The sequence below is a fragment of the Pelodiscus sinensis genome, unplaced genomic scaffold, assembly GCF_049634645.1.
Source record: "Pelodiscus sinensis isolate JC-2024 unplaced genomic scaffold, ASM4963464v1 ctg139, whole genome shotgun sequence".
Taxonomy (NCBI): Eukaryota; Metazoa; Chordata; order Testudines; family Trionychidae; genus Pelodiscus; species Pelodiscus sinensis.
The window spans coordinates 206,990-233,593 of record NW_027465989.1 but is presented as its reverse complement, the minus strand read 5'-3'; the positions used below and the strand labels follow the sequence as shown (position 1 = coordinate 233,593).

The 26,604-nt window shown below is 64.6% G+C and overlaps 1 protein-coding gene across 6 annotated transcripts in view; it reads right to left on the bottom strand.

Moving 5' to 3' along the window:
• Positions 1-11,507: 11,507 nt before the first annotated feature.
• The window catches only part of LOC106731423 (B-lymphocyte antigen CD19), a 52,581-nt gene continuing 37,484 nt past the window's right edge, over positions 11,508-26,604 (bottom strand). For 3 of the 6 annotated variants that reach the window (XM_075917733.1, XM_075917734.1, XM_075917736.1), the window contains 3 exons: positions 20,484-20,726; positions 14,421-14,501; positions 11,508-14,347 (listed from right to left, as the gene is read on the bottom strand). In XM_075917733.1, coding sequence (XP_075773848.1) covers positions 14,301-14,347; positions 14,421-14,501; positions 20,484-20,726 — 371 coding nt within the window. In that variant the 3' untranslated portion in view covers positions 11,508-14,300. The remainder of the gene's footprint in view (positions 14,348-14,420; positions 14,502-20,483; positions 20,727-26,604) is intronic. The other 3 variants (XM_075917737.1, XM_075917739.1, XM_075917738.1) reach the window with 3 other exon arrangements.

The following is a 26,604-nucleotide window of genomic DNA, read 5'->3' as shown; positions in this document are numbered from 1 at the left end:
TGGGTGCAGACTCACCAGCCCTGCCCTCAGGAGTCGGGCGCAGGCCATCGGCCCGCTGGGCCCCTGGGTGCAGACTCACCAGCTCTTCCTTCAGGAGTCGGGCGCAGGCCATCGCCCCGCTGGGCCCCTGGGTGCAGACTCACCAGCTCTGCCTTCAGGAGTCGGGCGCAGGCCATCGCCCCGCTGGGCCCCTGGGTGCAGACTCACCAGCTCTGCCCTCAGGAGTCGGGCGCAGGCCATCGCCCCGCTGGGCCCCTGGGTGCAGACTCACCAGCTCTGCCCTCAGGAGTCGGGCGCAGGCCATCTGCCCGCTGGGCTCCTCGGTGCAGACTCACCAGCCCTGCCCTCAGGAGTCGGGCGTAGGCCATCGGCCCGCTGGGCCCCTGGGTGCAGACTCACCAGCTCTTCCTTCAGGAGTCGGGCGCAGGCCATCGCCCCGCTGGGCCCTGGGTGCAGACTCACCAGCTCTGCCCTCAGGAGTCGGGCGCAGGCCATCTGCCCGCTGGGCCCCTCGGTGCAGACTCACCAGCTCTGCCCTCAGGAGTCGGGCGTAGGCCATCTGCCCGCTGGTCCCCTCGGTGCAGACTCACCCGTCTAGTGCTGCAGCGCCCCACGATTCCCAGGAACCGCTTCGCTCTGCCTCCAGCACGCCTGGCTCTAAGCCCCTTCCCTCTACTGCACCTTGGCACTCGCTGCGGGACGCTCCATCCGCGGGGTGCAGGGCATCCCACTCCTGACACCAGTGTGACGGCGCGTCGGGGTTCCCCCGACACTGCACCCCCCCCCCCGTAGCAGCAAGAACAGACTCCCCCAGGCGTAGAACGGGGGTAATTGCCCCTCCAGGACACAGCCCAGCACAGACGGGAGGAGGCTCCAGGAGTCGGGGCCAGGATGCCTCAGCCCCCTTGGGATGGGTCCCTGGGCCCCTGGATTCCAGCCCCCTCCTCAGTCTGTCCCCGTCATGCTGCGAGCCCCAGACCGCCCCTCCCCCGCACACTCCCTGCCCCCACTCCTCTGACTGGCGGGTCTGTCTAGGTGCTTTAGGCAGCCCCCCGCTGGGCCAGTAGGGGTCAGTCACAGCCCGCGCCCAGCGCCCAGCACAGCGTGGGCATCGCCCCTCAGCGCGCAGGGACCCCGGGCACAGAGCAGGCAGCCCCCCCCGCTGGGCCAGTAGGGGTCAGTCACAGCCCGCGCCCAGCGCCCAGCGCCCAGCACAGCGTGGGCATCGCCCCTCAGCGTGCAGGGACCCCGGGCACAGAGCAGGCAGCCCCCCCCGCTGGGCCAGTAGGGGTCAGTCACAGCCCGCGCCCAGCGCCCAGCACAGCACAGCGTGGGCATCGCCCCTCAGCGTGCAGGGACCCCGGGCACAGAGCAGGCAGCCCCCCCCGCTGGGCCAGTAGGGGTCAGTCACAGCCCACGCCCAGCGCCCAGCACAGCACAGCGTGGGCATCGCCCCTCAGCGCGCAGGGACCCCGGGCACAGAGCAGGCAGCCCCCCCCGCTGGGCCAGTAGGGGTCAGTCACAGCCCGCGCCCAGCGCCCAGCACAGCACAGCGTGGGCATCGCCCCTCAGCGCGCAGGGACCCCGGGCACAGAGCAGGCAGCCCCCCCCGCTGGGCCAGTAGGGGTCAGTCACAGCCCGCGCCCAGCGCCCAGCACAGCACAGCGTGGGCATCGCCCCTCAGCGCGCAGGGACCCCGGGCACAGAGCAGGCAGCCCCCCCCGCTGGGCCAGTAGGGGTCAGTCACAGCCCGCGCCCAGCGCCCAGCACAGCGTGGGCATCGCCCCTCAGCGCACAGGGACCCCGGGCACAGAGCAGGCAGCACCCCCCGCTGGGCCAGTAGGGGTCAGTCACAGCCCGCGCCCAGCGCCCAGCACAGCACAGCGTGGGCATCGCCCCTCAGCGCAGGGACCCCGGGCACAGAGCAGGCAGCCCCCCCCGCTGGGCCAGTAGGGGTCAGTCACAGCCCGCGCCCAGCGCCCAGCACAGCGTGGGCATCGCCCCTCAGCGCGCAGGGACCCCGGGCACAGAGCAGGCAGCCCCCCCCGCTGGGCCAGTAGGGGTCAGTCACAGCCCGCGCCCAGCGCCCAGCACAGCACAGCGTGGGCATCGCCCCTCAGCGCGCAGGGACCCCGGGCACAGAGCAGGCAGCCCCCCCCGCTGGGCCAGTAGGGGTCAGTCACAGCCCGCACCCAGCGCCCAGCACAGCACAGCGTGGGCATCGCCCCTCAGCGTGCAGGGACCCCGGGCACAGAGCAGGCAGCCCCCCCGCTGGGCCAGTAGGGGTCAGTCACAGCCCGCGCCCAGCGCCCAGCACAGCGTGGGCATCGCCCCTCAGCGCACAGGGACCCCGGGCACAGAGCAGGCAGCCCCCCCCGCTGGGCCAGTAGGGGTCAGTCACAGCCCGCGCCCAGCGCCCAGCGCCCAGCGCCCAGCACAGCGTGGGCATCGCCCCTCAGCGCACAGGGACCCCGGGCACAGAGCAGGCAGCCCCCCCCGCTGGGCCAGTAGGGGTCAGTCACAGCCCGCGCCCAGCGCCCAGCACAGCGTGGGCATCGCCCCTCAGCGCGCAGGGACCCCGGGCACAGAGCAGGCAGCCCCCCCCGCTGGGCCAGTAGGGGTCAGTCACAGCCCGCACCCAGCGCCCAGCACAGCGTGGGCATCGCCCCTCAGCGCGCAGGGACCCCGGGCACAGAGCAGGCAGCCCCCCCCGCTGGGCCAGTAGGGGTCAGTCACAGCCCGCGCCCAGCGCCCAGCACAGCACAGCGTGGGCATCGCCCCTCAGCGCGCAGGGACCCCGGGCACAGAGCAGGCAGCCCCCCCCGCTGGGCCAGTAGGGGTCAGTCACAGCCCGCGCCCAGCACAGCACAGCGTGGGCATCGCCCCTCAGCGCACAGGGACCCCGGGCACAGAGCAGGCAGCCCCCCCCGCTGGGCCAGTAGGGGTCAGTCACAGCCCGCGCCCAGCGCCCAGCACAGCACAGCGTGGGCATCGCCCCTCAGCGCGCAGGGACCCCGGGCACAGAGCAGGCAGCCCCCCCCGCTGGGCCAGTAGGGGTCAGTCACAGCCCGCGCCCAGCGCCCAGCACAGCACAGCGTGGGCATCGCCCCTCAGCGCGCAGGGACCCCGGGCACAGAGCAGGCAGCCCCCCCCGCTGGGCCAGTAGGGGTCAGTCACAGCCCGCGCCCAGCGCCCAGCACAGCACAGCGTGGGCATCGCCCCTCAGCGTGCAGGGACCCCGGGCACAGAGCAGGCAGCCCCCCCCGCTGGGCCAGTAGGGGTCAGTCACAGCCCGCACCCAGCGCCCAGCGCCCAGCACAGCGTGGGCATCGCCCCTCAGCGCGCAGGGACCCCGGGCACAGAGCAGGCAGCCCCCCCCACTGCACCACACCTGTGTCCCCTCGGGGCCCCACTCCCCAGGCAGGGCAGCATGTGGCCGGTCTGGCTGTGCGGGCGGAGGCGCCTGTGTGCACAGGGCCCCGCAGGGCGGCCCAGGCGGATGCTGCAGCACGTGCGCAGGGGAATCGCCCCTCGGGGGCAGGAATTCTGCGCGGGGGGGGCACGGGCAGGCAGTAGCTCGAGGGCATTGGCAGGAAGCGGGAGGCCCCCCAGCTGCTGCTGCCCCCGCCCCCGCCGGCCGTCGCCAGCCCCACGGGGCGAGCCAGCCACCGGCACAGCTCCCTTCCTGGTGCCCTGCCCTGTGCGATGCTGCATCCCACCCCCTCCCTTCAGGATGCCCTGAAGCAGCCTCTGCAGGACCTGGCCCTGGCAGCTGCAGGCAGCAGAGGGTGAGGCAGACGGGCAGCGGGCAAGTCCTGGGCGGGCGCTGGGCTCGCGTAGGGCAGGAAGGAGCCCCCGGATGTCGGGCTCAGACCTGGTCAGCTCCAGCAGGGAGAGCTGTAGCATGGGCCAGGCTCAGAGAGCAGCCTGTGGGGCCTGCCCTGCCCCACACAGGATCCCCACGGCTCCCCCACTGAGCCAGGCTCCCAGCCTGTGGGGCTCTACACTCCAGCCCCATGGCGAGAGATGGAGCGAGCAGGAGAGGCTGCGCCCCCCCCCATTGCTGGGGCACCCCCGTCCCTTCCTGCTCCCCAGCTCCCTGCTGTGGGGCACCTGGTCCCACTGGCCCGCCCCACGGAGAGAAGCCCCTGCCCAGGGCACAGACGTCTGCCAGCAGAGACGGACACCCCCTCAAAGGCACCAGGGCTTGCAGGGAGGGAGCCGCTTGCCTGGCGCTGGGGCAGATCCTCATAGCGCCTGGGACACCAGGCGTCTGCGCGGGCCTCCTGGTGACCCCCTGCCCTGGAGCTGGGCTGAGAGCCGGCCTTACCGGGAGCCTAGCACCGGCCCCCCGGGCAGCCTTGCAGTGCTCCGGGCCTGGCCCCCACCTGCCAGCCAGCAGGTCTGCAGGCGCCTCCTGCAGCAGCCAGACGGAAGCGAAACCGGGCTGGCCTGGGCCGAGAGCCCTGCTGGTCAGTGCCCCGGGGAGCTGGGTGCCCACACGGCCGCCAGGAGAGTGTTGGGGGCCGCCCGGCTGATTGGCAACCCCCACAACCAGCTTTGTGTTTCCCTGGTGGTGCACAGCCACAGTGCACAGAAGAAAACTGATTCTGCACAGGGATGACAAGATTAGTGGGAACATTAGCGGTGACCCCAGCTCCACACACAGCAGGGCCCCTAGCCACAGCTCAATCATAGAATCATAGAATCATAGAATAATAGGACTGGAAGGGACCTCGAGAGGTCATCGAGTCCAGCCCCCCGCCCTCAAGGCAGGATCAAGCTCCGTCTACACCATCCCTGACAGATGTCTATCTAACCTGTTCTTAAATATCTCCAGAGAGGGAGATTCCACCACCTCCCTTGGCAATTTATTCCAATATTTGACCACCCTGACAGTTAGGAATTTTTTCCTAATGTCCAATCTAAACCTCCCCTGCTGCACTTTAAGCCCATTACTCCTTGTCCTGTCCTCAGAAACCAAGAGGAACAAATTTTCTCCTTCCTCCTTGTGACACCCTTTTAGATATTTGAAAACCGCTATCATGTCCCCCCTTAATCTTCTTTTTTCCAAACTAAACAAGCCCAGTTCATGAAGCCTGGCTTCATAGGTCGTGTTCTCTAGACCTTTAATCATTCTTGTCGCTCTTCTCTGGACCCTTTCCAATTTCTCCACATCTTTCTTGAAATGTGGCGCCCAGAACTGGACACAGTACTCCAGCTGAGGCCTAACTAGTGCAGAGTAGAGCGGCAGAATGACTTCACGAGTTTTGCTTACAACACACCTGTTGATACAACCTACAATCATATTTGCTTTTTTTGCAACAGCATCACACTGTTGACTCATATTCAACTTGTGGTCCACTATGACCCCTAGATCCCTTTCCGCCATGCTCCTTCCTAGACAGTCGCTTCCCATCTTGTATGTATGGAACTGATTGTTCCTTCCTAAGTGGAGCACTTTGCATTTCTCTTTATTAAACCTCATCCTGTTTACCTCTGACCATTTCTCTAACTTGCTAAGGTCATTTTGAATTATGTCCCTATCCTCCAAAGAAGTCGCAACCCCACCCAGTTTGGTATCATCTGCAAACTTAATAAGCGTACTCTCTATCCCAATATCTACATCAGTGTGGCAGGCTACTCCCGCCTGGCCCTCCCTGGACCTAGGCCTGCCGGCCCGAGTCTGGAACACCGTTCAGGGTTGTAGCAGGGGACTGGGCCCACCCTACTCCACTGGGTCCCGGCCCAGGGCCCTGCGAGCGACCGGGAGGCGGGTCACTCCCTCGGCAGGGCAATCCGGTCGAAACGCGCCGAGGGTCTGGGGGCAGGAGAGATGGCTCCCGCTCCTGCCCTGGGCCACTTCTTACCTGGTTCCCCGGGGTTCCTTCCCACGTACTCGTCCAGCTCGCTGCGGCCTCCGGGCCGGCGTCTCCTCAGCGGGCAGCCTCTGGATGCACCAGCTCGCCCACGTCCCCACCGGCCTCTCTTGGCGTCTCTGGCGGCGGCTGTGCAGGATCCCCCTTCGCGGGTCCTTCTCCTCCAGCTGCCCCCGACTGCGTCCTTCCCCAGGCTTTTATAGCGGCACTACAGCCCGGGCATGCTGGGTAGGGCTGCGGGGCAGAGGCCTCTGGAGCCAGGTAACCCTGGCTGGGCCCTGCGGGCTCAGAGCGCGGCTGCCTCGCCCCGTCACAGTCCTGTACCTCCGATTTTTAGCCCCAGCTCGCTTTCCAGCCGCCGCAGCCCTGCCGGGATGGACCCCGCCCTGGACGAACCGCTGCTGGCGGAGCATGGCCGGGTGGGCACCGCGTCTGTCTGGCAGGCTCCAGCCCCCTCCGGTCTGAGGGCCTGAGACGCTCCCGGGGGGGGTCAGGCTGCTCCCCGCCGGGACAGGATCCAGGGCCCCGGAACGATCATTCTCTTCCAGCCGGGCGATCAGCTGGGCCTTGCTCAGTCTCCCCACGGGCAGGCCCCTCACAGCGTCTGCCTTGAGGAGTCGGGTGTCGGCCATCGCCCCGCCGGTCCCCGGGGTGCAGACTCCCGGCCGATGCTGCAGCGCCCGCGACGCCCAGGAAGATCCCCTCAGTGGGCCAGGCTCCTCGAGCGCCATCCTGGGGGGGAATCTGCTTCTCCGCGGCCACACTCGGGCTAAGCCGCCTTAAGGTGACCAGACGTCCTCCTTTGAGGGGCTTGTCCTCCCCAATAATTATGTCCTCCTTTGAAAAGAATGGTCCTTCTTGTCCTACTTTGCCAAAAAAATATATCCCGCTGTTTTTTAAAGTATCGTTATACTGCCAGGCTACGTCTACACTGGCATGATTTTCCGGAAATACTTTTAACAGAAAAGTTTTCCGTTAAAAGCATTTAATCGCGGCTTCATTTACATTTACATGGCTGCCGTGCTGAGCCGACAAAGAGCTGATTAGCTGTTTGTCCACTCAGCGCGCTAGTCTGGACGCTCCCCTGCCGACATCAAAGCCCTTTGTCGGCAGCCCCATTATTCCTCGTGGGATGAGGTTTACCGGGGCTGCCGACAAAGGGCTTTGATGTCGGCAGGGGAGTGTCCAGACTAGCGCGCTGAGTGGACAAATAGCTGATCAGCTGTTTGTCGGCTCAGCGCAGCAGCCATGAAAATTTAAATGAAGCCGCGATTATTTTAATCGCGGCTTCAATTCCCTTTTTCGAATACACAAATCTACATGCCTCCGTCGATGGAGGCATGTAGTTTAGACGTACCCTTAGAGGGAATTTATGAAATGTTATTGTTTATTTTGAGCCATTTTAATTTACTGTCAATGTGATTTTTTAGTTGACACAATTAACCCTAAAAATGTCGAATTAAAATGAAGGATAAAATTAATTTGTTGTCAGTATGACCTCTGTGTGACCTTGGTGTTAAGCTTGGTCTTTGTAAAGAGGTAGGTGCTTGGACACAGGTATACAACCAGGAGGGGATCGGTGAAACTGGTATAAACCTGAAACAAAATACAGGACTGGGTTTGGCCCCCAAAAGCTCATCATCTAATAAACCATCTTGTTAGTCTTTAAAGTGCTACATAGGCCTGTTTTTTGTTTCAGCTACACCAGACTAACAGGGTTGCATTTCTATCACTGGTATAAACCTGAAGCAAAATGCAGGACAACGTAGCACTTTAAAGACTAACAAGATGGTTTATTAGAGGATGAGCTTTCCTGGGCCAGACCCACTTCCTCAGATCAAATTGTGGAAGAAAGTAGTCACAACCATATATACCACAGGATACAATTTAAAAAAATGAACAAATATGAAAAGGACAAATCACATTTCAGAACAGGAGGGGGATGCGGGGGGGGGGGGGGGAAGGTAGGTAAGTGTCTGTGAATTGATGATATTAGAGGTGGGGAGAGTGGGATGTTTGTGAGTTAATGGTATTAGAGGTGATAATTGGGGAAGCTATCTTGGTAATGGGTAAGATAGTTTGAGTGTTTGTTCATTCCTTCTCGGAGAGTGTCAAATTTTAACATGAATGACAGTTCAGAGGATTCCCTTTCAAGTGCAGATGTAAAAGGTCTTTGTAGCAGAATGCAGGTGGTTAAGTCATTGAGAGAGTGTCCTTTCTGGTTAAAATGGCAAGAAACTGTTTTCTCTTTGTGATCTTGTCTGATATCTGTTTTGTGGGCATTAATCCTTTGGCGAAGTGTCTGAGATGTTTGTCCAATGTACATAGCAGACGGACACTTTCGGCACACGATAGCATAGATTATATTTCTGGATGCGCAGGAATATGTGTTCTTGATCTTATAACTCACTTGGTTGGGTCCAATAATGGTATCAGCAGAATGAATATGTGGACAAGGCTGGCAACAGGGTTTGTTGCAAGGGAAGGTACCAGGGTTGGTATTAGTGTGGTATGTCCTGTTGTTGTTGGTAAGAATCATCTTGAGGTTAGGTGGTTGTCTATACGAGACTATGGGTCTGTCTCCCAGAGCCTCTTGGAGTATGGTATCCTGTTCCAGTATAGGCTGTAGTTTATTGATAATGTGTTGGACAGGTTTAAGTTGGGGGCTGTAGGTGATGACAAGTGGTGTTCTATTGTTGGTTTTCTTGGGTCTGTCTTGAAGTAGATGGTTTCTAGGTATTCGTCTGGCTCTTTCAATTTGCCTTTTTATTTTTCCGGGTGGGTAGTTGAAGTTTATAAATGCTTGGTAGAGATCCTGAAGCTTCTGGTCTCTGTCAGTGGGATTAGAGCAGATGCGGTTGTATCGAAGGGCTTGGCTATAGACGATGGATCGTGTGGTGTGTTCTGGATGGGAGCTGGAAGCATGTAGGTAACTGTATGAGTCGGTGGGTTTTCTGTAGAGGGTGGTGTCTAATTTTCCATTGTTGATTTGTACTGTGGTGTCCAGGAAGTGGATCTCTCGTGTAGAATGGTCCAGGCTGAGGTTGATGGTGGGGTGTAGGTTGTTGAAATCTCTGTGGAATATCTCCAGTGTTTCTTGGCCATGCGTCCAGATCATAAAGATGTCATCAATGTACCGTAGGTAGAGAAGGGGTGAAAGGGGACGGGAGTTGAGGAAACGTTGTTCTAGGTCAGCCATAAAGATGTTAGCATACTGTGGGGCCATGCGTGTACCCATGGCTGTGCCGCTGATCTGGAGGTATAAGTTGTTCTCAAACTGGAAATAATTGTGGGTGAGAACAAAGTTACATAGGTCTGCTATCAGGTTGGCAGTAGTGTCCTCTGGGATAGTGTTTCTAATTGCTTGTAATCCGTCTTCATGTGGGATGTTGGTATATAGAGCTTCTACATCCATGGTGGCGAGGATGGTGTTATTGGGGAGGTTATCGATGTTTTGTAGTTTCCTTAGGAAGTCAGTAGTGTCTCGGAGATAGCTGGGGGTATTGGTTGCGAAGGCTTTGAGAAGAGAGTCTACATAGCTGGATAGACCAGTAGTGAGCGTGCCAATACCAGAGATGATGGGACGTCCGGGGTGCCCAGGTTTATGGATCTTGGGAAGTAGATAGAACAATCCTGGTCGGGGGTCAGAAGGTGATTCTGTGAGGATTTGTTCCCGAGTAGCTGTGGGGCGGCTTTTAAGGAGACAGTGTAGTTTCTTTTGGTATTCCAAGGTGGGATCCGAGGGGAGAGGTTTGTAAAATGTGGTATTCGAGAGTTGTCTGGTTGTCTCCTGGTTATAGTCGGCCTTATTCATAATGACCACAGCACCCCCTTTGTCGCCTGGTTTGATTATAATGTCCAGGTTGTTTTAAACCTGGTTGGTATAAACAGGTTGGTATAAACCTGTTTTAGTGCTTTGAACCTGTTGTAAGGCCTGAGAAGGGAATGTCAGGGGTAGGTAATGATTGGAGGAGTTTTGGTGCAAGGGCTTGACCTGTGTATACATGCAGCTGTAAGGGGTCAGTGGGAAAGGGGTGATTACCATGTAGGATAGTACAAAAGACATTGCCCTTTGTTTGGGAAGTTGCAAAAACTTTTCCTGAGAGTATCCTGGAGGTTTTTGCCCTGGAATGCATTCCTGAATAAAGCTGGTTGCTTAAGAAGGGCGTCTGGAATAAATTGGGAAAGGGGTTTGGACCCCCATCGGAACCCTCAGATTAAAATTCTCTGTTAAAAGAAAATTCCCAATGAGAATTTAAAAAAGGAATTTCCTTTCACCAGAATTGTGGATGAAACATGAGATGATTCATTAGTGAAGTGGACTGTCTGTTCGGTGGAATTCAGCGTGGCAGTAGGTGGCCGATCCAGCATAATGAAGCAAGTTTCATAAAAAAAAAATCAAAATTCTTTAACATCGGCATCAATGTCCCAGAAAGTTACAGACTTCTTAGGAAGTACATCATTTGGAGAAGACGAAAAGAATTTAGCAGCTGCCGAAGGTCTGACTGTTTACCACACTGTGATGCACAGTCAAAGTTTTTGGAGCATGGACTGTACTGTAAAAAATTCCATTGTGCCAGAACTGAAGGAGGGGCTCTTATTTGCAATGTTTTTCAAACGTACGCACAAGAGAATTTGAAGAAAGATTTAGATGAAGCTAAATTTGTTACACTTCTTTCAGCTGCGTCAAACCACAAAGATATAAAGTTGTATCCGGTGTTAGTTCGTTACTTCAATTTTGAAAATGGTATTCAATCAAAGTTTTGAATTTGGAAGCAATTGGTGGTGAGAGATCTGAAATAATATCCAATCATATAAAAAAATTAGTGAATAATCATAATTTGAAAGAAAAAAATAATTGCGATGTGTTCAGATAACACAAATACTAATTTTGGCGGTGTAAATCACAAAGGCGATAACAATGTTCATAAGAAAATGATGCATTTACTTTGGAAAACGATTATTGGAATCGGTTGCAATGCCCATATTGTATCTAATGCCATCAATACAGCATCAAGCTCAATGTCCATCGATGTTGAAGTTGTGATACCCCAAATGTATTTACATTTTGACCGATTCACAGTAAGAGTTACATCATTAAAGGCTTTTTGCGAAGAAGCCTCAGTTGAATATAAAAAACTGTTGGGATATTCGAAAACAAGATGGTTCACCTTAATGCCAGCCATTGAACGAGGGCTGCAATTGTTCGAGCCTTTAAAATCATATTTTCTAAGTTAGGAAAAATGTCCACTAATCTTGAAAACCTTTTTTAGGACTGAATCTGCTGAAGTAACTCTGGATTTTGTTCACAATCAAGCAACTTTGTTCCAGTCAGTTATAAAAAGTATTGCAAAAGAGCATATCACTTCTACAGAAGTGGGATTGCATAGTAAACAATTAAAGAGCAACTTCAATAACGTCTTGAGTCCAACTTCCTTCCATTGGTTGTAATTACTAATTTAAACAAATTGCAAGAGAGCAATCCGGGAATGAAGACAGAATTTACGAGGGAGGGGATGAGCTTTTATAAAAGTGCTCTTGAATAGCTAGAAAATTGGACTAAGCATGATGAACCAGTGAACATGTTTGATTGGATTCTGCTGAATGAAGAAATTCAATTGAATAAAATCCTTGAAACAGTTTTATTCGTTAAAGAAAAATGTAGCATCACAATAAATGACAATTTATTGTTCGACGAAATATGAAGAATTAAAAATATAATAAAAGACAATGAATGGACTGAACGCGAAATTGAAAGATCATGAAAGAGCGACAAATATTGATGTTTTGATTGTTTTTGTTAAGTCTGTTTGTCTTACAAAACAACTAATATCGTGATCACTTATTTATACGATTATTTATGTACATATACAAGTTTGGTTTTTTTTGTCAACTCAGTGTCCTCACACATTTTCAAATTCTGGTCACCTTACGCCTGCCTCTCCGCTTCCTGGAACCGCTTCTCCCAGCCTCTAGCGCCTGGCTCTTGCAAACCCCCTTCCTCCTACTGCACCTCGTCACTTACTGCCGGGTGGTCTGTCCATGGGGTGCAGCCCATCCCACCGCTGCCACCACTGTGATGGTGCATCGAGGAACCCCCGGGCCCTGCCGCCCACCCACAGCCAGAGGGGACACTCAGGCGGCAGGTAGAAGAGAAGGTTTGTTGGGTCCCAGGGACACAGCGCAGCTCAGACTTGTTGTTACAGGAACCAGGGGCAGCCGGCCCAGCCCAGCCTGAGGACAGGCCCCCCCAGCCAAGCTCCCTTCTCCCCAAGCCAGCCAAAAACTAAACTCTCGCACCCAGCACTGGTCACAGCCCCCAGGCAGCCCCCTCCCCCACCCTCTTTGTGCTACTTCCTGGTCCCAAGGTGGTTTCTGACTGTCCCTGGTTGCAGCTTTCCCCTCGGGTCAGGCGAGAGGCTGGCCTGGGCTATCCCCTATGTGCCCCCCCAGGTACAGCTCTGCGGGGGCAGGGAGGCAGCGGTGCAGTGGGAAACGTCCCCACACGGCGGCGTCTGTGTCTGCAACGAGCCTGGGGACTCGCGGCCATTTCAGCAGCCGACGCTCCGCAGGGAGCATGGGGCCCATCTGCAGTCAAGGGGAGCAGGAGTGGGGCTGCAGGGGGGAAGGGTGGCTTAAATCCAGACCCTCCCCGTTTCTCCAGGGCCCTGCCTGCCCCCTGCTGTCTCTATAATAGGTGGGGGGAGGCTGCCAAGCAGCCTGTCCACCGTGGCCAGGGGACCGCTGGCTGCTGCATTTCAACGTAGTCGGAGCCCAGAGGCTCTTGCTCCCTGTAACATGCTGAGCCGCAGCGCGGGGACCAGGACAGCTGAGTCTGGCTCGAGCTGGCCTCTGGAGCTTCCTGTGACGGCGCGTTGGGGACCCCGGCCCCAGCCGGGTGTGACTGTCAGGCCGTAGGGTTATTGCTTCTCAGAGACAGCGCAGCACGGGCCCCACGTGGCCCCCGGAGCCAGGGCAGAGCCTAGTCCTCTGGGGGGAGGGGTTCACAGGCCCCTGGACCCCCTGGCCTGGACTAGTCTGCTCCCTTCATGCCTCCCCCCCACCTGTCAAGACTGCCCAGCTCCCAGGCCTGCCCCCCAGCCAGGTGTCCGTCTCCGCCTCCCTCCCTTTGTCTCTCCCCTGGGAACAGGCTTGTTAACAGCTCAGGCTGGGAGTAGGTGTCTGGGCCAGTGCACATGGGGTGAGTCAGTGGGAATCGCAGCGCAGTGCAGCCGCGGGGGAATGCCGGGTTACAGAGCAGACAGCCCCCCCATGTCACACCCCTCACTGCAGCTCTGCAGAGGCACCTCTCAACTCGTCGTACAGTCAGTACAAAGATCTACTATGTGAGTAGCGAGGGAACCGCATTGTAACATCTTTAGTATGTACAGGCGCTGCAGGGATGCCTGTTCCCAGCATGTCTGGGGTATGTACAGGCGCTGCAGGGGGCCTGTTCCCAGCATGTCTGGGGTATGTACAGGCGCTGCAGGGGGCCTGTTCCCAGCATGTCTGGGGTATGTACAGGCGCTGCAGGGGGCCTGTTCCCAGCATGTCTGGGGTATGTACAGGCGCTGCAGGGATGCCTGTTCCCAGCATGTCTGGGCTACGTACAGGTGCTGGAGGGGGTACCTATTCCCTGTATGACTGAGGTATGTACAGGCCCTGCAGGGATGCGTGTTCCCAGCATGTCTGGGCTATGTACAGGCACTGGAGGGGGGCCTGTTCCCTGTATGACTGAGGTATGTACAGGCCCTGCAGGGATGCGTGTTCCCAGCATGTCTGGGGTATGTACAGGCACTGGAGGGGGTACCTATTCCCTGTATGACTGAGGTATGTACAGGCCCTGCAGGGATGCGTGTTCCCAGCATGTCTGGGGTATGTACAGGCACTGGAGGGGGGCCTGTTCCCTGTATGACTGAGGTATGTACAGGCCCTGCAGGGATGCGTGTTCCCAGCATGTCTGGGGGGGGGTGTACAGGTGCTGGAGGGGTGCCTGTGCCCAGCAGGTCCGGGGGTATGTACAGGCATTGGAGGGGTGCCTGTTCTGAGCATGTTTAGGGGTATATACAAGCACTGGAAGGGTGCCTGTTCCCACTATATCTGGGGGTATGTACAGGCGCTGCAGAAGCACGTCTGGGGGTATGTATTGGTGCTGGGGGGGCCTTGACGTGCACGTGTCCGATAACAGGAATCTGGTGGAGCTGCCACGCATGGCAGGCCGAGGCACCCGGGGGCATCGTGTCAGCGGCTGACCCTCGGAACCGAGGCACAGTGCCCGGAGCATCCATGGAGCAGCTCCCAGAGCCCACGGGCCCCACAGGCAGGCGCGGGACCATGCCTAGCAGCAGTAGGGAGTGGATCCGTGGAGGCAGGTACAGCCAGCCCCTGCCCCCTGGCTGCCAGGTCCGTGGGCGGCGAGTCCTAGTCCTGGGCCAGGCTCCGGGGCAGCACCCGCCTGGCTGCTTCCACTGCAAGGAGAGCAAAGCAGGTCAGAGCCCCCGGCCGTCCCCCGCTGGCGCCTGCCCCCAGCCCGCCACTCACCATCTCGCAGCCCGGCGCTCCCCTCCCGGGGGGGCAGCAGGCAGCCCAGCCCCCCCTCCATGTTCTCGTAGGAGTCAGCGTCTGCGGACAGGAGCCAGGGTCAGAGCCTGGGAGTGGAACCCCTCCCCCCACTTCTGGGCCCTGCCCGTCCCCTGCTGCACCTGGCCCTGGGGAGGAGGACGCTGCATCTTGGGGGCACCAGAGGGAGGGCCTGGAGTGGGGACCCCAAGGCCAGGGATGGTCCCACCCTGATGGGATATTGGGGTTTGGGCTGTGGGGTAACCCCAGGGAGGAGGGGCTTGGGGCACTCGCTGGGGGGGGCTCAGGGCACTGGCTGAGGGGTGACCTCAGGGAGGGAGGCTCCGGGTGCTGGCAGTGGGGCTGACCCCAATGAGGACGGGCTTGGGGTGCTTGCTGGGGGGGATTGGGGCGCTGGCCGCGGGGCTGAGCCCAGGGAGGGAGCTTGGGGCGCTGGCCGCGGGGCTGAGCCCAGGGAGAGGGAGCTCGGGGCGCTGGCCGCGGGGCTGAGCCCAGGGAGAGGGAGCTCGGGGCGCTGGCCGCGGGGCTGAGCCCAGGGAGAGGGAGCTCGGGGCGCTGGCCGCGGGGCTGAGCCCAGGGAGAGGGAGCTCGGGGCGCTGGCCGCGGGGCTGAGCCCAGGGAGAGGGAGCTCGGGGCGCTGGCCGCGGGGCTGAGCCCAGGGAGAGGGAGCTCGGGGCGCTGGCCGCGGGGCTGAGCCCAAGGAGAGGGAGCTCGGGGCGCTGGCCGCGGGGCTGAGCCCAGGGAGAGGGAGCTCGGGGCGCTGGCCGCGGGGCTGAGCCCAAGGAGAGGGAGCTCGGGGCGCTGGCCGCGGGGCTGAGCCCAGGGAGAGGGAGCTCGGGGCGATGGCCGCGGGGCTGAGCCCAGGGAGAGGGAGCTCGGGGCGCTGGCCGCGGGGCTGAGCCCAGGGAGAGGGAGCTCGGGGCGCTGGCCGCGGGGCTGAGCCCAGGGAGGGAGCTCGGGGCGCTGGCCGCAGGGCTGAGCCCAAGGAGAGGGAGCTCGGGGCGCTGGCCGCGGGGCTGAGCCCGGGGAGAGGGAGCTCGGGGCGCTGGCCGCGGGGCTGAGCCCGGGGAGAGGGAGCTCGGGGCGCTGGCCGCGGGGCTGAGCCCAAGGAGAGGGAGCTCGGGGCGCTGGCCGCGGGGCTGAGCCCGGGGAGAGGGAGCTCGGGGCGCTGGCCGCGGGGCTGAGCCCAGGGAGAGGGAGCTCGGGGCGCTGGCCGCGGGGCTGAGCCCGGGGAGAGGGAGCTCGGGGCGCTGGCCGCGGGGCTGAGCCCAAGGAGAGGGAGCTCGGGGCGCTGGCCGTGGGGCTGAGCCCAGGGAGGGAGCTCGGGGCGCTGGCCGCGGGGCTGAGCCCGGGGAGAGGGAGCTCGGGGCGCTGGCCGCGGGGCTGAGCCCAAGGAGAGGGAGCTCGGGGCGCTGGCCGCGGGGCTGAGCCCAAGGAGAGGGAGCTCGGGGCGCTGGCCGCGGGGCTGAGCCCAGGGAGAGGGAGCTCGGGGCGCTGGCCACGGGGCTGAGCCCAAGGAGAGGGAGCTCGGGGCGCTGGCCGCGGGGCTGAGCCCAGGGAGAGGGAGCTCGGGGCGCTGGCCGCGGGGCTGAGCCCAAGGAGAGGGAGCTCGGGGCGCTGGCCGTGGGGCTGAGCCCAGGGAGAGGGAGCTCGGGGCGCTGGCCGCGGGGCTGAGCCCAGGGAGAGGGAGCTCGGGGCGCTGGCCGCGGGGCTGAGCCCAAGGAGAGGGAGCTCGGGGCGCTGGCCGCGGGGCTGAGCCCGGGGAGAGGGAGCTCGGGGCGCTGGCCGCGGGGCTGAGCCCAAGGAGAGGGAGCTCGGGGCGCTGGCCGCGGGGCTGAGCCCGGGGAGAGGGAGCTCGGGGCGCTGGCCGCGGGGCTGAGCCCGGGGAGAGGGAGCTCGGGGCGCTGGCCGCGGGGCTGAGCCCGGGGAGAGGGAGCTCGGGGCGCTGGCCGCGGGGCTGAGCCCGGGGAGAGGGAGCTCGGGGCGCTGGCCGCGGGGCTGAGCCCGGGGAGAGGGAGCTCGGGGCGCTGGCCGCGGGGCTGAGCCCGGGGAGAGGGAGCTCGGGGCGATGGCCGTGGGGCTGAGCCCGGGGAGAGGGAGCTCGGGGCGCTGGCCGCGGGGCTGAGCCCAAGGAGAGGGAGCTCGGGGCGCTGGCCGTGGGGCTGAGCCCAGGGAGAGGGAGCTCGGGGCGCTGGCCGTGGGGCTGAGCCCAGGGAGGGAGCTCGGGGCGCTGGCCGCGGGGCTGAGCCCAAGGAGAGGGAGCTCGGGGCGCTGGCCGCGGGGCTGAGCCCAGGGAGAGGGAGCTCGGGGCGCTGGCCGCGGGGCTGAGCCCAGGGAGGGAGCTCGGGGCGCTGGCCGCGGGGCTGAGCCCAGGGAGAGGGAGCTCGGGGCGCTGGCCGCGGGGGCTGAGCCCAGGGAGAGGGAGCTCGGGGCGCTGGCCGCGGGGCTGAGCCCAGGGAGAGGGAGCTCGGGGCGCTGGCCGCGGGGCTGAGCCCAGGGAGAGGGAGCTCGGGGCGCTGGCCGCGGGGCTGAGCCCAGGGAGAGGGAGCTCGGGGCGCTGGCCGCGGGGCTGAGCCCAAGGAGAGGGAGCTCGGGGCGCTGGCCGCGGGGCTGAGCCCAGGGAGAGGGAGCTCGGGGCGCTGGCCGCGGGGCTGAGCCCAGGGAGGGAGCTCGGGGCGCTGGCCGCGGCGCTGAGCCCAGGGAGAGGGAGCTCGGGGCGCTGGCCGCGGGGCTGAGCCCAGGGAGAGGGAGCTCGGGGCGCTGGCCGCGGGGCTGAGCCCAGGGAGGGAGCTCGGGGCGCTGGCCGCGGGGCTGAGCCCAGGGAGAGGGAGCTCGGGGCGCTGGCCGCGGGGCTGAGCCCAGGGAGGGAGCTCGGGGCGCTGGCCGCGGGGCTGAGCCCAGGGAGGGAGCTCGGGGCGCTGGCCGCGGGGCTGAGCCCAGGGAGGGAGCTCGGGGCGCTGGCCGCGGGGCTGAGCCCAGGGAGAGGGAGCTCGGGGCGCTGGCCGCGGGGCTGAGCCCAGGGAGGGAGCTCGGGGCGCTGGCCGCGGGGCTGAACCCAGGGAGAGGGAGCTCGGGGCGCTGGCCGCGGGGCTGAGCCCAGGGAGGGAGCTCGGGGCGCTGGCCGCGGGGCTGAGCCCAGGGAGGGAGCTCGGGGCGCTGGCCGCGGGGCTGAGCCCAGGGAGAGGGAGCTCGGGGCGCTGGCCGTGGGGCTGAGCCCAGGGAGAGGGAGCTCGGGGCGCTGGCCGTGGGGCTGAGCCCAGGGAGGGAGCTCGGGGCGCTGGCCGCGGGGCTGAGCCCAAGGAGAGGGAGCTCGGGGCGCTGGCCGCGGGGCTGAGCCCAGGGAGAGGGAGCTCGGGGCGCTGGCCGCGGGGCTGAGCCCAGGGAGGGAGCTCGGGGCGCTGGCCGCGGGGCTGAGCCCAGGGAGAGGGAGCTCGGGGCGCTGGCCGCGGGGCTGAGCCCAGGGAGAGGGAGCTCGGGGCGCTGGCCGCGGGGCTGAGCCCAGGGAGAGGGAGCTCGGGGCGCTGGCCGCGGGGCTGAGCCCAGGGAGAGGGAGCTCGGGGCGCTGGCCGCGGGGCTGAGCCCAGGGAGAGGGAGCTCGGGGCGCTGGCCGCGGGGCTGAGCCCAAGGAGAGGGAGCTCGGGGCGCTGGCCGCGGGGCTGAGCCCAGGGAGAGGGAGCTCGGGGCGCTGGCCGCGGGGCTGAGCCCAGGGAGGGAGCTCGGGGCGCTGGCCGCGGCGCTGAGCCCAGGGAGAGGGAGCTCGGGGCGCTGGCCGCGGGGCTGAGCCCAGGGAGAGGGAGCTCGGGGCGCTGGCCGCGGGGCTGAGCCCAGGGAGGGAGCTCGGGGCGCTGGCCGCGGGGCTGAGCCCAGGGAGAGGGAGCTCGGGGCGCTGGCTGCGGGGCTGAGCCCAGGGAGGGAGCTCGGGGCGCTGGCCGCGGGGCTGAGCCCAGGGAGGGAGCTCGGGGCGCTGGCCGCGGGGCTGAGCCCAGGGAGGGAGCTCGGGGCGCTGGCCGCGGGGCTGAGCCCAGGGAGAGGGAGCTCGGGGCGCTGGCCGCGGGGCTGAGCCCAGGGAGGGAGCTTGGGGCGCTGGCCGCGGGGCTGAACCCAGGGAGAGGGAGCTCGGGGCGCTGGCCGCGGGGCTGAGCCCAGGGAGGGAGCTCGGGGCGCTGGCCGCGGGGCTGAGCCCAGGGAGGGAGCTCGGGGCGCTGGCCGCGGGGCTGAGCCCAGGGAGAGGGAGCTCGGGGCGCTGGCCGCGGGGCTGAGCCCAGGGAGGGAGCTCGGGGCGCTGGCCGCGGGGCTGAGCCCAGGGAGGGAGCTCGGGGCGCTGGCCGCGGGGCTGAGCCCAGGGAGAGGGAGCTCGGGGCGCTGGCCGCGGGGCTGAGCCCAAGGAGAGGGAGCTCGGGGCGCTGGCCGTGGGGCTGAGCCCAAGGAGAGGGAGCTCGGGGCGCTGGCCGTGGGGCTGAGCCCAAGGAGAGGGAGCTCGGGGCGCTGGCCGCGGGGCTGAGCCCAAGGAGAGGGAGCTCGGGGCGCTGGCCGCGGGGCTGAGCCCAGGGAGAGGGAGCTCGGGGCGCTGGCCGCGGGGCTGAGCCCAGGGAGAGGGAGCTCGGGGCGCTGGCCGCGGGGCTGAGCCCAGGGAGAGGGAGCTCGGGGCGCTGGCCGCGGGGCTGAGCCCAGGGAGAGGGAGCTCGGGGCGCTGGCCGCGGGGCTGAGCCCAGGGAGGGAGCTCGGGGCGCTGGCCGCGGGGCTGAGCCCAGGGAGGGAGCTCGGGGCGCTGGCCGCGGGGCTGAGCCCAGGGAGAGGGAGCTCGGGGCGCTGGCCGCGGGGCTGAGCCCAGGGAGGGAGCTCGGGGCGCTGGCCGCGGGGCTGAGCCCAGGGAGGGAGCTCGGGGCGCTGGCCGCGGGGCTGAGCCCAGGGAGAGGGAGCTCGGGGCGCTGGCCGCGGGGCTGAGCCCAAGGAGAGGGAGCTCGGGGCGCTGGCCGTGGGGCTGAGCCCAGGGAGGGAGCTCGGGGCGCTGGCTGTGGGGCTGAGCCCAGGGAGAGGGAGCTCGGGGCGCTGGCCGCGGGGCTGAGCCCAGGGAGAGGGAGCTCGGGGCGCTGGCCGCGGGGCTGAGCCCAAGGAGAGGGAGCTCGGGGCGCTGGCCGCGGGGCTGAGCCCAGGGAGAGGGAGCTCGGGGCGCTGGCCGTGGGGCTGAGCCCAGGGAGGGAGCTCGGGGCGCTGGCTGTGGGGCTGAGCCCAGGGAGGGAGCTCGGGGCGCTGGCCGCGGGGCTGAGCCCAAGGAGAGGGAGCTCGGGGCGCTGGCCGCGGGGCTGAGCCCAGGGAGAGGGAGCTCGGGGCGCTGGCTGTGGGGCTGAGCCCAGGGAGGGAGCTCGGGGCGCTGGCCGCGGGGCTGAGCCCAGGGAGGGAGCTCGGGGCGCTGGCCGCGGGGCTGAGCCCAGGGAGGGAGCTCGGGGCGCTGGCCGCGGGGCTGAGCCCAGGGAGGGAGCTCGGGGCGCTGGCCGCGGGGCTGAGCCCGGGGAGAGGGAGCTCGGGGCGCTGGCCGCGGGGCTGAGCCCAGGGAGGGAGCTCGGGGCGCTGGCCGCGGGGCTGAGCCCAGGGAGGGAGCTCGGGGCGCTGGCCGCGGGGCTGAGCCCAGGGAGAGGGAGCTCGGGGCGCTGGCCGCGGGGCTGAGCCCAGGGAGGGAGCTCGGGGCGCTGGCCGCGGGGCTGAGCCCAGGGAGGGAGCTCGGGGCGCTGGCCGCGGGGCTGAGCCCGGGGAGAGGGAGCTCGGGGCGCTGGCCGCGGGGCTGAGCCCAGGGAGAGGGAGCTCGGGGCGCTGGCCGCCGGGCTGAGCCCAGGGAGGGAGCTCGGGGCGCTGGCCGCGGGGCTGAGCCCAGGGAGGGAGCTCGGGGCGCTGGCCGCGGGGCTGAGCCCAGGGAGAGAGAGCTCGGGGCGCTGGCCGTGGGGCTGAGCCCAGGGAGGGAGCTCGGGGCGCTGGCCGTGGGGGTCCAAAGGGGGAAGTCTAAGCACCAGTCCCATGCCTGACGCTCACCTTCCTCCTGGCTGTGGTCTCGGAGGTGCAGGTGGCGGGCAGGGGCCGCGTACAGAGCCCCAGCCATCTCCTCATAGGCCTGCGAGCCTGTAGGGAACGAGGGGGTCAGGGGAACGAGGGGGTCAGGGCGCCTCTTGCACCCCCCTCGGGCAGTCCCATCCTGCTCACCAGCGGAGCCCTCGCTGCGTCCGTCCTGCCGCTCCCGCTCCGGCTCCTCACTCCCCACCAGCAGCATCCGCAGGTCTGGGAGGGGAGATGAAGCACTGGGTGAGGTGCCCCTGGATCCCCAGCACCCTGCGGGCACCCCGAATCACCCCTAATGCATCCCCTGCGGACACCCCGATAGCACCTCCTGCGGGCACCCTGAATCACCCCCACTGGATCCCCTGTGGGCACCACGATAGCACCTCCTGTGGGCACCCCGAATCACCCCCACTCGACCCCCTGCGGGCACCCCGATAGCACCTCCTGTGGGCACCCTGAATCACCCCCACTGGTTCCCCTGTGGGCACCCCAATAGCACCTCCTGTGGGCACCCCGAATCACCCCCACTGGATCCCCTGCTGGCACCCCGAATCACCCCTAATGCATCCCCTGCGGGCACACCGATAGCACCTCCTGCGGGCACCCCGAATCACCCCCACTCGACCCCCTGCGGGCACCCCGATAGCACCTCCTGTGGGCACCCTGAATCACCCCCACTGGTTCCCCTGTGGGCACCCCAATAGCACCTCCTGTGGGCACCCCGAATCACCCCCACTGGATCCCCTGCTGGCACCCCGAATCACCCCTAATGCATCCCCTGCGGGCACACCGATAGCACCTCCTGCGGGCACCCTGAATCACCCCCACTGGATCCCCTGTGGGCACCCCAATAGCACCTCCTGTGGGCACCCCGAATCACCCCCACTGGACCCCCTGCGGGCACCCCGATAGCACCTCCTGCAGGCACCCTGAATCACCCCCACTGGTTCCCCTGTGGGCACCCCAATAGCACCTCCTGTGGGCACCCCGAATCACCCCCACTGGATCCCCTGCTGGCCCCCCGAATCACCCCCACTGGTTCCCCTGTGGGCACCCCAATAGCACCTCCTGTGGGCACCCCGAATCACCCCCACTGGATCCCCTGCTGGCACCCCGAATCACCCCTAATGCATCCCCTGCGGGCACCCCGATAGCACCTCCTGCGGGCACCCCGAATCACCCCTAATGCATCCCCTGCGGGCACCCCGATAGCACCTCCTGCGGGCACCCTGAATCACCCCTAATGCATCCCCTGCGGGCACCCCGATAGCACCTCCTGTGGGCACCCCGAATCACCCCCACTGGACCCCCTGCGGGCACCCCGGTAGCACCTCCTGCGGGCACCCTGAATCACCCCCACTGGTTCCCCTGTGGGCACCCCAATAGCACCTCCTGTGGGCACCCCGAATCACCCCCACTGGATCCCCTGCTGGCACCCCGAATCACCCCTAATGCATCCCCTGCGGGCACCCCGATAGCACCTCCTGCGGGCACCCTGAATCACCCCACTGGTTCCCCTGTGGGCACCCCAATAGCACCTCCTGCGGGCACCCCGAATCACCCCCACTGGACCCCCTGCGGGCACCCCGATAGCACCTCCTGCGGGCACCCCGAACCACCCCCACTGGATCCCCTGTGGGCACCCCAATAGCACCTCCTGTGGGCACCCCGAATCACCCCCACTGGATCCCCTGCTGGCACCCCGATGGCACCTCCTTCGGGCACCCCAAATCACCCCAACTGGCTCTTCTGTGGGCACCACGATAGCACCTCCTGCTGGCACCCCGAATCACCCCCACTGGTCCCCTGAGGGCGCCCCACTAGCACCTCCTGCGGGCACCCCGAATCACCCCCACTGGATCCCCTGCTGGCACCCCGCTAGCATCTCCTGTGGGCACCCCGAATCACCTCCACTGGATTCCCTGCGGGCACCCCGATAGCACCTCCTGTGGGCACCCCGAATCACTCCCACTGGATCCCCTGCGGGCACCCCGCTATCACCTCCTGCGGGCACCCCGAATCACCCCCACTGGATTCCCTGCGGGCACCCCGCTATCACCTCCTGCGGGCACCCCGAATCACCCCCACTGGATTCCCTGCAGTCACCCCGATAGCACCTCCTGCGGGCACCCTGAATCACCCCCACTGGTTCCCCTGTGGGCACCCCAATAGCACCTCCTGTGGGCACCCCGAATCACCCCCACTGGATCCCCTGCTGGCACCCCGAATCACCCCCACTGGACCCCCTGCGGGCACCCCGATAGCACCTCCTGCGGGCACCCCGAACCACCCCCACTGGATCCCCTGTGGGCACCCCAATAGCACCTCCTGTGGGCACCCCGAATCACCCCCACTGGATCCCCTGCTGGCACCCCGAATCACCCCCATTGGATCCCCTGTGGACACCACGATAGCACCTCCTGCGGGCACCCCGAATCACCCCCACTGGATCCCCTGCTGGCACCCCGCTAGCACCTCCTGTGGGCACCCCGAATCACTCCCACTGGATCCCCTGCGGGCACCCCGCTATCACCTCCTGCGGGCACCCCGAATCACCCCCACTGGATTCCCTGCGGGCACCCCGCTATCACCTCCTGCGGGCACCCCGAATCACCCCCACTGGACCCCCTGCGGGCACCCCGATAGCACCTCCTGCGGGCACCCTGAATCACCCCCACTGGTTCCCCTGTGGGCACCCCAATAGCACCTCCTGCGGGCACCCCGAATCACCCCCACTGGACCCCCTGCGGGCACCCCGATAGCACCTCCTGCAGGCACCCCGAACCACCCCCACTGGATCCCCTGTGGGCACCCCAATAGCACCTCCTGTGGGCACCCCGAATCACCCCCACTGGATCCCCTGCTGGCACCCCGAATCACCCCCATTGGATCCCCTGTGGACACCACGATAGCACCTCCTGCGGGCACCCCGAATCACCCCCACTGGATCCCCTGCGGGCACCCCGATGGCACCTCCTGCGGGCACCCCGAATCACCCCCACTGGATCCCCTGCTGGCACCCCGATGGCACCTCCTTCGGGCACCCCAAATCACCCCAACTGGCTCCTCTGTGGGCACCACGATAGCACCTCCTGCGGGCACCCCGAATCACCCCCACTGGTCCCCTGCGGGCGCCCCACTAGCACCTTCTGCGGGCACCCCGAATCACCCCCACTGGATCCCCTGCTGGCACCCCGCTAGCATCTCCTGTGGGCACCCCGAATCACCCCCACTGGATTCCCTGCGGGCACCCCGATAGCACCTCCTGTGGGCACCCCGAATCACTCCCACTGGATCCCCTGCGGGCACCCCGCTATCACCTCCTGCGGGCACCCCGAATCACCCCCACTGGATTCCCTGCGGGCACCCCGCTATCACCTCCTGCGGGCACCCCGAATCACCCCCACTGGATTCCCTGCAGTCACCCCGATAGCACCTCCTGCGGGCACCCCAAATCACTGGATCCCCTGTGGGCACCCCGATAGCACCTCCTGCGGGCACCCCAAATCACTGGATCCCCTGTGGGCACCCGGATAGCACCTCCTGCGGGCACCCCAAATCACCCCCACTGGATCCCCTGCGGGCACCCCGATAGCACCTCCTGCGGGCACCCCGAATCACCCCCATTGGATCCCCTGCGGGCACCCCGATAGCACCTCCTGCGGGCACCCTTAATCACCCCCACTGGATCCCCTGTGGGCACCCCGATAGCACCTCCTGCGGGCACCCTGAATCACCCCCACTGGATCCCCTGTGGGCACCCCGATAGCACCTCCTGCGGGCACCCTTAATCACCCCCACTGGATCCCCTGCAGGCACCCCGATAGCACCTCCTGCGGGCACCCCGAATCACCCCCACTGGACCCCGTGCGGGCACCCTGATAGCAGACAGGCCAGGCTGGGGCAGACCCGGGGCAGGGAGCCAGGAGCAGTGGACAGTACGGACTGACACTTTGCAGGCAATTCTGTTTAGGGGTCCCTGGGCCAGGGCCCAGAGCAGGGGGGGGGCCTGGGTCCCCCGCCCCCCAGGAGCAGGAACGAAACCTGGTCCTGGACGAGCCAGAAAAAAGGCAGCAGGGATCCCGCCACTCCCAGAGCCAGTAACGGGCATGGCAGCTTGAGGGCACACACCCTCCGCTGGAGGGGGCGCTGGAAAGAGGGCAAGTCCCGTGCACCCCCACCCCCAGACACCCCGGGATCCACCTCTAGACACAGACACCCTGAAACTACCCTCACCCCCAGACACCCTGGGATCCACCCCCAGACACAGACACCCTGGAAACTACCTCCACCCCCAGACACCCCGGGATCCACCTCCAGACATAGACACCCTGAAACTACCTCCACCCCCAGACACCCCGGGATCCACCCCCAGACACAGACACCCTGGAAACTACCCCCACCCCCAGACACCCTGGGATCCACCTCCAGACACAGACACCCTGAAACTACCTCCACCCCCAGACACCCCGGGATCTACCCCCAGACACAGACACCTTGGAAACTACCCTCACCCCCAGACACCCTGGGATCTACCCCCAGACACAGACACCCCAGGATCCACCCCCAGACACAGACACCCAGGAAACTACCCCCACCCCCAGACACCCTGGGATCCACCTCCAGACACAGACACCCTGAAACTACCTCCACCCCCAGACACCCCGGGATCCACCCCCAGACACAGACACCCTGGAAACTACCTCCACCCCCAGACACCCCGGGATCCACCTCCAGACATAGACACCCTGAAACTACCTCCACCCCCAGACACCCCGGGATCCACCCCCAGACACAGACACCCTGGAAACTACCCCCACCCCCAGACACCCTGGGATCCACCTCCAGACACAGACACCCTGAAACTACCTCCACCCCCAGACACCCCGGGATCCACCCCCAGACACAGACACCCTGAAACTACCTCCACCCCCAGACATCCCGGGATCCACCCCCAGACACAGATACCCTGGAAACTACCCTCACCCCCAGACACCCTGGGATCCACCTCCAGACACAGACACCCTGAAACTACCTCCACCCCCAGACACCCCGGGATCCACCCCCAGACACAGACACCCTGGAAACTACCTCCACCCCCAGACACCCCGGGATCCACCTCCAGACATAGACACCCTGAAACTACCTCCACCCCCAGACACCCCGGGATCCACCCCCAGACACAGACACCCTGGAAACTACCCCCACCCCCAGACACCCTGGGATCCACCTCCAGACACAGACACCCTGAAACTACCTCCACCCCCAGACACCCCGGGATCCACCCCCAGACACAGACACCCTGAAACTACCTCCACCCCCAGACATCCCGGGATCCACCCCCAGACACAGACACCCTGGAAACTACCCTCACCCCCAGACACCCTGGGATCCACCTCCAGACACAGACACCCTGAAACTACCTCCACCCCCAGACACCCCGGGATCCACCCCCAGACACAGACACCCTGGAAACTACCCCCACCCCCAGACACCCTGGGATCCACCTCCAGACACAGACACCCTGAAACTACCTCCACCCCCAGACACCCCGGGATCCACCCCCAGACACAGACACCCTGGAAACTACCTCCACCCCCAGACACCCCGGGATCCACCCCCAGACATAGACACCCTGAAACTACCTCCACCCCCAGACACCCCGGGATCCACCCCCAGACACAGACACCCTGAAACTACCTCCACCCCCAGACATCCCGGGATCCACCCCCAGACACAGACACCCTGGAAACTACCTCCACCCCCAGACACCCCGGGATCCACCCCCAGACACAGACACCCTGAAACTACCTCCACCCCCAGACATCCCGGGATCCACCCCCAGACACAGACACCCTGGAAACTACCCTCACCCCCAGACACCCTGGGATCCACCTCCAGACACAGACACCCTGAAACTACCTCCACCCCCAGACACCCCGGGATCCACCCCCAGACACAGACACCCTGGAAACTACCCCCACCCCCAGACACCCTGGGATCCACCTCCAGACACAGACACCCTGAAACTACCTCCACCTCCAGACACCCCGGGATCCACCCCCAGACACAGACACCCTGGAAACTACCTCCACCC